Source organism: Mustelus asterias, chromosome 8 (assembly GCF_964213995.1).
Source record: "Mustelus asterias chromosome 8, sMusAst1.hap1.1, whole genome shotgun sequence".
Classification (NCBI taxonomy): Eukaryota; Metazoa; Chordata; class Chondrichthyes; order Carcharhiniformes; family Triakidae; genus Mustelus; species Mustelus asterias.
The window spans coordinates 77,392,581-77,404,756 of NC_135808.1; the positions used below are offsets into that span (position 1 = coordinate 77,392,581).

A 12,176-nucleotide genomic window follows, 5' to 3' on the forward strand; every position below is an offset into this window, starting at 1 on the left:
CTCCAGTTCTACCAGTGAAGCCAATATGACTGTTCCCCGTTCATGGGGAGCAGATGTTTTCCTCGCCAGAGAGAACCTCTCCCAGTGAGGCCATAAAGCCAAGTGAACCCGGACGATTCAGCGCCAGGCTCGCCAATGCCATTTAAATGAGCATTAGGATACATTTAAATAATTTATTCAGCCTCTCGCCCATTTTCGCTGAGAAGCTGACCGTGCTGGAAATCCGGGGCTCTCATAAGATCACGAGAGCTGAGAAATCGGGCAGGATCTTCGGGCGATTCTCCCGTCTCGCTCTGCCCAACGATGGGCAAGGCAAACTGGTAAAATCCCGGCCTTTGAATATTTTTAGGGCAGAGCTAGATAGATTTTTGATGAACAAAGGTTGTGAAAGGTTATTGGGGTTAAGCAGGAATGTGGAGTTAAGGCCACAATCAGATCTGCTATAATCTTAGCGAATGGTGGAGCAGCCTCGAGAGGCCAAGCAGCCAACTCCTGCTCCTAATTCATATGTTCATATGACCACTACAAGAAGAAGACTTGCATGAAGCTGTGAGGAAAAAAAACAACGTAGTCCCATGCCCCTGCAGGCAAACATGGCTGCAAGCACTCGGAGCTCAATGAGGACTCATTTTACCAGTCCAAAATTCTAAGCCTCTTACTGTGGGAGCACAAATAGTCAAATTCGGGTTTGCACTGCCTGGGAGTTTGCAGACATGCATTTTAATAGTTAGAAAGTCATTAGCAATGCACACCCAAATCTCTCATGTGTATTACCAGAGGGCACGGTCTCCTCTATTAGTGAAATAATGCAGTATCGTCCTGCAATCCTTCTTCCTCCCTCTCTGCATAATTACAGTGTGATGCTCAATGCAGAGCAGTGCTGACACACTCACTTGAAATTGTTATTTATCGATAAATATTTTCACAATACTTCTTTTAATATCAGTTTCTCACCAGTGGGATGGTGCAGTCATGCACCATGATTAGAGCTCCGAAAGCTTGTGTGGCTTTTGCTACCAAATAAACCTGTTGGACTTTAACCTGGTGTTGTTAAACTTCTTACTGTGTTTACCCCAGTCCAACGCCGGCATCTCCACATCATGGTGCAGTCATGCAGGCGTTTTGATATATTAAGCATTAGAATGTAAGGGGGAGTACTTCATTTCAGAAAACTGGCAGTGTCACTCTCTTTTTCGTTCTCCCTCTCATTTATTTATTGTTTCTTCTCTCTTTTTGCTTTTCCTTTCTTCCTTATTCTTTCCTTCCTCGTTTACTTTTTCATGCGTTCTTGCTTTCTCTGTCCTTTATTCTTTGCTTTATTGCATCCATGCTCTCTCTCTCTCTCTCTCTCTCCATTGGACATTCAGTACTTGTCACCATTCTGATGTTAACTGATTCCCTGATGATGTGAGATTAGTGCACACCTCCCAGGTACAGAATCGTGCCTGATTCAAAATGTTACTCAATGTACAAAACAATTCATTACGAGCATGTTGTATATGTTTCAATTAGGATGTTCCGTTTGAAAACGGCACAAAAAGCAATGGGTTAATTGAATTCATAATCTGTAATAAATGATTCAAAACCTTGTTAAAGCAATGAGGATGGAGAAAGTAATTTGTGTCTCAAAATGTTAAGCAATTTGTTATACTTCTGTAAAGAATAATTTTAGACAATGTAATTCACGGTGTTTGGGAACATTGTTCTTACCAAATTCACATTCTGATCCATCGAATCCTTCATTACATTGACATGCATAATTTCCAATAGTTTCCACACATTCTCCATGACCACTGCATGAAGTAGACGTGCATGAAGCTGTTAGGAAAGGAACAACATAAGACCATGTACATACAGGCAAACGTGGCTGCAAGCACTCTGAACTCAATGAGGGCTCACCAAGTTCCTAACAATGAGCCTCACACTATGGGAGCACAAATCATCAAAGTTTGGTTTGCACTGCCCAGGAATTTCCAAACATGCATTTTAATAGTCAGAAAGTCATAGGTGATGCACACCCAAATGTCTGACATGAACTGCCAGAGGACAAGGTCTCCTCTATAAGTGAAATACAATTACAGCAGTGAGAATTTCACCCTGTGTGTAACACCACAGTTTATTACCCGTTTGGGAGAGGCCAATGTTAATTTTGTATTGACTGGGCCCCAAATGCTGTCTCTTACTTCCTAATCCTAAAGTATATCACATTATCCTCTCAGTATGCATAATATACCAGTAGATTCAAGAACAGCTTCTTCCCTGCTGCCATCAGACTTTTGAGTGGCCCTACCTTAAATTAAGTTGATCTTTCTCCACACCCTCGCTACGACTGTAACACTACATTCTGCAGCCCGATCTCTGGCGCTGTGAGGCAGCAGCACTAACCACTGTGCCACCGTGCCACCCAATTGGAAGTGTGAAAAACGATCAGGGGTTGAGGTGTAAAGTGTTCTGGAGATGAGGGTGATGTTCGGGAAGAAGGGTGTGTAGGCTGGGAACACAATCCGGAAAGATGGGGAGGTGATTTGGAGATATTGTAGATCAGGAGGAGCTCACCCAGAGCTGGCAAAGATGGTAAGCACCGTGATGGTGAGGGTGGATCACTCCTGTACCTCTCAGCTCCATATTCAGGTATGTTGTTTTCAATCAATTTACATTTTTGGCAAATATTTGTTTAAAATCTGATTGATTGGCTTTCCAGCTTTTGCTAGGCCAACTGCCTATGTTATTATCTTGTCTCTTTTTAATTCCCTTTGTTCAACTCCAGAATGGGCCTGAGACTTTCTAACTCCATGCATGTGAGATGTTTATTAATTGCTGAAACAAGTTAATGAATTGCTTGTTAATTACAATCTATGCAGAAACAGCATTGCTTAAAATCTAATTCATTAGCTTTACATCAATTAATCCTGTCTCTTTTTTTTCCAAAAGCTTTTGAATATATTTTGCTTTAAGAAATATACTTTTCAAATACATTCTACAAAAAAGTGGACAAAAAAATCTTACCTAAGTAGCATAATGCTCGTTTCCATCTTGTCAGACAGGGATCGTTATTCCACATTCCTTCATCTTTGCCTCTCTTTATATAAATTTCTACACAATCTTCTTCCCCAACAGTTGGTTCGCCTTCAGCCCAGTTTTCTGCTTCTTTAGTCAGTGGTTTGTTAGTTCCAACCCAAGTCCAAACATAATGAATCTTTCTTATTCCAATCCAGTAATAAGTTGGATTCTTTGGGAGTATCACATTCAGATAGTTATTTTCTTCCTTGTTCTGAATTGCAACCAGGTCAGTGAAGGATGTTTGGCAATAGTTTCTGGCATCTGGCCACGTCATATCATTTGTTGAAAAGCTATAGTTCCAGCTGTAGACTCCTTCCCAAACTGCTAGTTCTGTGAAGACAATAAATGTTCTTGTAATAGAAACAGAAATTGTTAGAAGTACACAAGAGGTTTATCGACAGTTGTAAAGTGAAAAGATAGATTAATATTTTGATTGGAGCGACTCCTTTAGGAATGAAAATTGAAAGAGAATCGTTGGACAATTTCTCAATTTTCAGTTGGAAGAAAGGGGCTAATGCCTGAAAGATCTATCTGTTATAGACGGAGAGAGAGACAAACTGAACCTCTTTATCTGCTCACTATCTGTCCATCGGCAGAAGTGTTTTTGAATTACTTTTACGTAGACTGTGATATGTTTCCCCAAACTCTCGGGTTGTGTGGTCCAATTTTCTAATAACTCTTTTTCTGATTCACTCAGAGGGTTGACTTATTTCACATTCAAATCCCGGGAGGGTGACGTTTGCATCCTTTGTCACACATGCACATTCATATACAGTAAGCTGTTCCTTCATTGTTTCTGGATCAAAATTCTGGAACCCCCTGCCTAATAGTACACTGAGTGTATCTACACCGCAGGAGTTGCAGTGGTTCAAGAAGGCAACTCACCACCACCTTCTCAAAGGCAATTAGGAATGGACAATAAATGCTGGCCTAGCCAGTGACACCCCCATCCCGTAGTCAAATAGAAAAGAAATGTTTGCAACCTTTTACAACTATGGATAACACCAATGTAAGAACCACAGAAATGAATATTAGCTCATGTGATTTCCAGAGTCCAGAAACTCAAAGTATGGAGAGGGTTTTCTTTGTGGTGAAGTTCAGTTCAGATTAGTCCCTGGTTGGAGACAGCAGTACAAAAATCCTTGAAAGCAAATGTGGATACAGCACCATGAGGTTTCTGTACCTAGCCTGCTTGGCAGGTGATGGTCAGATGCTTTTAAAATAAAACAGACTTTGAGGAGTTGAGAATAGTGTCCGGCTGCTTGGTTTACTATTGTTCTTTTCAGGTTGGAAGTTTGATCAAATGGACAAGGCCTGATAAGTTAGGCCCAACATAAAACTGGACATTTTAAATTAATACAGCTAAAAACTGCTTCTATGAGGTTACCGCAGGTCAAAATTCAACAGGGACACATACCAGGACTGTCCGGCATTTGGATCAGGGATGCTTCACCTGAACAATAGAGAAGTCATCATGACCTGAAACCAGAACCCAGGCCTTTTACATATTGAATAGAGAGGCTCAAACTTCACAATGCAAGAGTCATTATGGGCCAAAACCCAGCAGGAGGTGCTCATCCAGAAGACATTATGATTGTGTATTCAGCCAGACTCCCTACTATTAAAGAGATATGTACAACTAGGATGACCTGGCCTAACCCCATCCTAACGCTAAATTTGCCAAAAGCCAGCAGATACTCGAAGGAGGAGGTGTTTGGGGGGGGGGGGGGAGGGGGGGGGGGGGGTGGTGGGGAGAGAGGGGGGGAGTGGGGGGGGGAGGGGGAAGGGACCAGTCATTTTCAAAACAAACTCCAGCAAAGACTCCACCAAACCTACTGTGACCTGGGATGACGCAAGAGGGTGTGCGTGATTCAACCTGCCTGCCTGGGGCGGGGTGGGGGGGGGGGGGGGGTTGCTCTTGCCGAGATCAGTATATTCTGCCGGCAAGAGGTGGCCAGAAAATTCAGCCATTAATTCTGTTTCTCTCTCTGCAGATGCGTTTACAAAGACAGAAAGAAGGGGCTGCAGGATGTGGTGAAATGAGAAAGTGGGTAAGGGAACTGATCTACCTAAACGGTAGAACACATGTGTTCTTATGTCAGCACCAAAATATTTACAGAGAAACAGCAGAGTAAAACCTTACCATAAAGCAGAACTAAAAGCCAAAAGTGAGCAACACCCTTCTGAAACTGGCAATGTTTCTGTTGAGCACTGACTTCCACACAAACACCCTATTGAAAGAAAACCAAGAATTGTATTATATTCTTCCATGTAAAATAATAATATCAATCAATACGCATTGGTTAAGTGCATGTGCATTTTTATATAAGAGCTAGGTTCAGCCATTTCAAGCCTTCAAGTAAGTTATGACAAAAGATTGAACACATTTGCAATTTTGATGACTCTCTCACTGTCACAAGTATGGCCCTACTCCTTCCCACCTCTGTTTCACAGAACCACAGGAAGTTTTAGCACAGAAGGATGTAAGGATGTTGTGTCTGTACCAGCTTTATGTTAGAGCAATCCAAAGCTAATCTGATTGCCCTGTGACTCACTATCACTTTTTATTCTCCTTTGCTTTGAATATTCAATTTTTTCCTTAAAAGATGCAATGGACTTTACCTCAAAAACTGCCTGTGCTGTAACATAAATAAAGATGTTTCTCGCTCCTACATTGAGCTACCCTTTGTTTACCCAATTTCCTGGGGGTGTCCAACCATCTGACTCCCCTCTTCCTGTGAGTGATGCAGCTCCAGCCCCGCAACCGAGGAGGGTGGCACCACCAAACCCGTGCTGCCCGAAAGCAGGCTGGAGCCCTCTAAGTCTTGGACCACCAGAAGATGCCCACCAACGTCATCTCAGACAACAGGACGCAGCAGATAGCAGGCCACCTCCACCTCAGCTGTGGATCCTGGGGAAACACCGACGGGTAGCAGCAGGGTTAGGAAGGTAAAGAAGTTGCTCAGTGTGGGCACAGGTGTGGTTAGTGACTTGTGCACAGCACGCACTTATGTTGGTATTCAAACATCTCTGTAATGTATTGAACCTCACTTTTTGCATCCTATTTGCATCTGCTTGCTCTCATTAGATTTCTCTATAAAATGCTGTATCGGTCTAACATTGAAAAGTGGGATGCTCACACACACAGAGCCTCCTTCATCAGCTCCCTGCAATGCAGCCAACTCACTGGTCACAGCGACAGAGCACATCAGCCATGCCAGCGTCTCCCTGGTAATGAAGAACTCCCCCACAGTGGTTAAGCCCACCACTCAACCCAGTCAAAGGGAAGTTTCCATTTTCAGCACGGATCCCAGCCCCAGACCCATGTGAGAACTGTGCCTCTGGTCACATTGATCCTCAGGGATACCCCTAACTATGGGCAAGCCTGCATCAGGAGAGAAACGTCTGTCCGCACAACCTCACCCTGATATCATCCTGGTCGCTGAGAGTTTGCAAGCTATCTTCAGCCAGGAGTTAGACATTTACACAGAAACATAGACACGAGAAGCCGGAGTAGGCCACTCGGCCCTTTGAGCCTGCTCCGCCATTCATTATGATCATGACTGATCATCAAATTCAATATCCTGATCACCCTTTGTCCCTTTCAGGAACAATGCTCTGTCTTCACTGCAAGTGTTGGGACTAGGGGCAGGCGTGTCCTTCTCGTGACTCAAGCCATACCAGGTCAGGGGCAGCGCTGCTAGCAGACGCCAAGCAGGGCCATGTCCCACGATGGGACTCTCATGGTCACCCTAATCCTGGTAATCAGTGGAGTGGGAAGCAGTGAGGCTGTTCTGAGATCTTCTCCCCACCTCTGGCCCTCATCACTGCCTTTTTCGGTCTCCTCCAGCGTTTCCTCCTTGTCGGCCACTTCTACATGCTCCATCTCCTCCTCTGCCAGGCCTTCGCCCTGTTGAAGCACCAGGTTGTGGAGGACAAGCGGATGACCACAATATGAGCGACCCGCTGAGGACTGTACTGAGGGCTCCACCTGACCGGTCCGGGCACCGGACCTGTATCTTCAACATTCCAATTGTCTACTCCATTAAAGCATGAGTTGCAGCAAGAGCCTCATTATATCAGGTTTTGTTTCAGTCTGTGGCCTCCGCACAGGAGTCATCGGCTGTGACATCGGGGGCAGGTGAGGGGAATCCCTTGTCCCTGTCGCCACTGAGCTCTGTCTAATAACTCAGGTTTCTGTGAGTGGCCAAGGGTATAGCTGTGGTGGACATTCCCCGGGAAACTTGCAGACACCTGAGGATAAACTTAGTCTAGTCACAGATAGTCTGAACATTCAGGGAGTGGAAGCCCTTGCGGTTAATAAAGGGGACTCTTTGCTGCCTTGGGATCAGGGAACAACGTGTGTGCAGTCTATAGCTCCCTGCACTTGTAGGAAGCCAGCGATCTGGGCAAATCCCATGGCTCTCCTGTCCTGGCTAGCCTGGTCCTGCTCGAGATTGATGAAACTGGGAGCCCTCGTGAACAGAGCACCCATGAACTTCCTGATACACTTCAGTAAGGAGGCAGCAAGTGGTCACCAAGGTCACCAGTGACCCTGAAAGGAGCCAGTCACATAAAAGTTCTGGGCGGCTGTCACCTTCAAGGTGATAAGCAATGGATATTCTCTGAACCCATGTGGCACCAACTCCTGGAGCAGGTGGCACAGGTGAACGACCATATCCCTGGACATGTGGAGTCTCCTCCGACACGGTTTCTCACTCATCTCCAAGAAAGTTAGGTGCCGTCTGTAAGCCCTGGGCCGAAAATGGCTCCTCTGAGCGGCTGCTTTCTGGGGTCTCCCTTCTAACAGCTGAACAGGTCCTGCCCCCCCCTTTCCTCCTCAGGGTTCTGTGCTGCCTCTGGAGAGCCAGACGTTGAAGCCTTGGCATCTTTCTTGCCTCACGGTGAGAAGGATTGCAGGCAGTGCTATCGGCTCTATATCTCTCTCAATCTACTAACTGCATGGGATGAAAGGGCAAAAGTGAACATTATGAAGTCAACTCCATACCCAACCCATAGCCCCAGGAGCGTCCTTCTGATGGTCTCTTACTGCTGTGCTGGTCATCACACCGAGGTCCAATCCATTACTACTTCCCAGAATGGACAAGAGCCTACACCATCCTTGTCCTACTCAGTCTGACTGATTGGCCTCAGCTTCCTGTGCCCTGAGGTCACTAAAGGTGCAGGCATCTGCCCTATGGTTAAATGTTAGGCTTTGTGCTCCACCCTGTCAAGGGGAGCGGAGGGGGATTGTCCAGCGGGGACCCCACTGCAACAACATCTGATGAGGCAGGGTAGCCTGCTGAGCTTTGTAACCTTTGTCCCTTGTCAGGGTTCTTGTATATCTGCTCGGCCTCTCATCAGATGTTGGAGGGAACCCTCAGGATTCATTGAATAGAGAGTTCAGCACACAAAGGATTAAATGGTGACCAGTAATCAGAGGCACCAACAGACATGAGTGGACGTTATTGGCTAGTTTGTCAAAACAAGGGAATGTTCATTAATAAGTGGCTGAGTCATCAGTCAGGCCAAGGTGAGTGAGTTAATATCATAGCTCTGTGTCACAGTTCAGATGCTCAGTCATTTATTCATTGGGAATGCCTCCAAACCTGTTGATCCGACAGGCCTTGTGTGCTGGGCACCAGCCCAGTAACCCATGCTTCCTAGCCCAATGCCTTTGAGAAAGCACAGGCTCTTTAGCTCAGGATATCAGACTCAGGCTGGGTAAGACTCAAACGTGGCCTCCCACCCCTCTCTCCGCTTAAGGAGCACGACTCTCCACCGAAGCAGAATCCTGCCCCTCACCCACCACCCCCGCTGATAGGATCTACCCTTGCCCCCCCCCCCCCAATCCAGTGCAGAAGTGCCTCCCCCCACCCATTCAGTCCCAGTGTTCCCCCACCCACCCCCCTAACACTATTCAACCCCCAGTGACAAGGTGCCCCTGTCCATTCAACCCCCAACACACTGGGTCCCTACCCCCACCCATTCAGTCCCAGTGGTTCCCCCCCCACACTGTTCAGCCCCTAAGTGCTCTCCTCCATTCAATCCCCTGTGCCCCCTGTTCAGCACCTGTACGTCCCCTCCCCCTCCCCGCACTGTTCAGTACCCCAGTACCCAGGTGCGAAACTAGCCTGTGAGGACTCACGAGCCCCCATACCTGAGAACATCACCAAACTCACAAGACTCCCTGACCCATGGACCCTCCGAACCCACAAAATGCCCTGCCCCACAAACTGCAGCATGAACCCTTTAGTTAGCACACCCCGAGCTGTCTGGTGCCCTCTTTCACCGTGGACCCCCTGGTGGCCAATGGTGACCTCTGACCTCCTCTTGGGAAGTGAAGTCATCAGGTTCCCATTTTTAGAAAGCTGATCCCACACCGGCATGATATCATGATACCGGGGGCAGACTATTCACTGTGGGGGGCGGTTACAGTGGGGATAGCCACTAATGCGATGATGATGAGTTTCCTGGCCTTCTGGATAGGAATCACATGACCTTAATGGCGTGGTGGGGAGGGAAACGGGGAATATTACTTCAGGAAATCTCGCCATTGGAAATCAGGTTTTTGGCTCTCGCGATATTTTGTTCCTACGACGCCATTTCCACCCGCAGGAAATGGGAGCACAAAATCCCAGCCAGTTTCAAAGTTAAGATGACACAGAGATAGGTAGGAAGATAATTTGTGAAGCCTATGTATGGAGACTACAAAAGGAGTGGGCAAAGCTCTAGTAAATGTGGGAAAGTATGAAATTGTCCATTTTGGCAGGAAGAATAAAAATGAAGCATATTAACTAAATGGCGAGAGGCCGCAGAGCTCTGAGATACCGAGGGATCTGGGTGTCCTAGTGCATGGATTGCAAAAGATTAGTATGCAGGTACAGCAAGTAATTCGGAAAGCTAATGTAACATTATTGTTTATTGCAAGGGAAATTGAATACAAAAATGGAGGGGTTATGCTTCAGTTATACAGGGCATTAGTGAAATCACATCTGGAGTACTGTGTATGAAATAACTCCTCCAAGGCCGGCGTCCCTTCACCAAATTTAGATTTATTTATTTATGTAGTAAGTAGCACACAGATATGTACTTCCTCGTATAGAGTATAAATCCCAAGTGCCCGTAACCCTGACACTCCACATTATGTACACATGTAGGGCTCCCTGATTGGACAAGTCACTACTGCCTTAATCTGGAAGCTTTAGTCTAAGAGATCCACATCATGGGCCTCATTAAAGTGATTACAGTGTATGGTACTGGTTTTATTTAAGGAAGGATATAAATGCATTGGAAGCAGTTCAGAGAAGGTTTACTAGACTAATACCTGGAATAGGCAGATTGTCTTTAAAGGAAAGGTTGGACAGGCTTGTATCTGCTGGAGTTTTTCAATTCCACCCTTCCAGTAACCATATAACCATGTTTATTTTTCATATCGCTGTGTATTATCTTGCATTCCCCAATCTGAGATACCATCCATCCATTTGCTACCTCGCTCGCGAATATCTGCCTTGCTTATAATAACTCAGTATGATCTGTAACCTTAAGATTTCTGGATGGACCACTTGCCCCACCAAAAATAATTGATAAATATGAACCAACATGCCTTAAAACCCCCCCCCGATATCTGGATATTATCGCATTACTGTTTATGGAATCTGGCAATGCGCAAATTAATTGCTGAATTTCATACATCACAACAGTCACTACATACTACAATACAAAAGTTATGCCATTGACTGCAAAACACTTTGGGATGTCCTGAAGTACTAAAAGATACTGTATAAATTCAAGTTTTTTAACAAGTGTCTCAAGAGTGAGATGCACTGATCAAAGCAATCGGAAATAAAACTAGCCCGCCTGATTACTGTACTTTATTGCTCAATTCTCAGTCAACTTAAGATTCAATTTGTGTGTAGCCCAGGATGGGCGAGTATTTCAGATTTTTGCCTTCTAAAGCAGACTGATTTAGAACATTAAAAAAAAGTTATGATGCACCATTGCCTAACTATGGTTGTAATATCATATCATGGGCATTGACACTTTTACATTAGCTAGTGACCCTCGTGTCTCTTCTTCCAGGCAGATCTGTCTGATTGCTTTCTTTATGACTTCACTACAATAATCCAGCAACCAAGCACCACAGCATCTTTATTTCACACTTCATATAATGTCTACTGCCTACTCCTTTTTGAAGAAAACTAACCACTGTTCACGAACTCGCAGTAGTTCTGTAAAGAACTCCCTCTTATTGTTAAGAACCGCTTCAGCCAACATATCTTTGTTAAAATATTATTCATTCTGTTATACCTTTAAATAAATACTTGAAATCGGTTTCAACCACATACATTTACAAGTACAATTTTTCCTTTTTCATTATTCATGATGAAGCTAGTTGTTTTTGACAGTTCACGGACTGGTTGAGACAAATTGGATGTTTCCTTGTTGCAACTTTGGGTAATTTTATTTCTTTGAAGACTTTACTTTTCCCAATTCTTTCAGTTTCTACATTAATTTTGTGATTTTTCAATAAAGTTCCACTAAACCAGAATAAAATTAGTGTCACTTACCATTTCAGGGAGATTCTTATCTTGTTGTTGCCTTTTGCACCTTTTCCTTACTGATGGTTTATTATAGCTTTAAAGCTCTGCTTTCTTCTGTAAGAGGCAGTAACTCAGCTCAGCATGTGTCTATTTTCAAACTGAATGTCTCAGCCCTGGCCACACCTGTGCACCCTCCCTCCCCTCACTCTTTATTCTCTGGGCAACAAGCTTCCTGTAATGCTTGCCAAAAAAACAAACAAAATGAAAATGTGGTGTCCCTACAGAAATATCTATCAAAGTACCTTCATAAGTGTTGAACAACAATGAAAATTCAACCTTGTGAAGTGGAAAGACAAGCAGTCACCACTTACCCCACCCATGCACTCTGGCATAATACATCCTCGGAAAAAGGGCATCCTGTGTGAGTTAGTGCATCAGTACGTGTTGCATCGGTAACCTCTCCTTGATTAAAAACAGGATCATTTGCAGATGTAAAATTTGTCAATTAATCAGGAATTACATTAATGGTTTTGTTAGAAGCTGGTGTGGATATTAGGAGAATGGACCAATGTG

At 44.8% G+C, this 12,176-nt stretch overlaps 1 protein-coding gene across 1 annotated transcript in view; it reads right to left on the minus strand.

Annotated features, from left to right (window-relative positions):
* LOC144497279 (L-selectin-like) overlaps positions 1-11,766 on the minus strand; it is a 31,028-nt gene extending 19,262 nt beyond the window's left edge. Inside the window, exons 1-4 of the mRNA XM_078218299.1 lie at positions 11,631-11,766; positions 5,204-5,291; positions 3,007-3,390; positions 1,711-1,818 (exon numbers count right to left, since the gene is read on the minus strand). Coding sequence (XP_078074425.1) covers positions 1,711-1,818; positions 3,007-3,390; positions 5,204-5,291; positions 11,631-11,633 — 583 coding nt within the window. The 5' untranslated portion in view covers positions 11,634-11,766. The remainder of the gene's footprint in view (positions 1-1,710; positions 1,819-3,006; positions 3,391-5,203; positions 5,292-11,630) is intronic.
* Between the last annotated feature and the right edge of the window lie 410 nt (positions 11,767-12,176).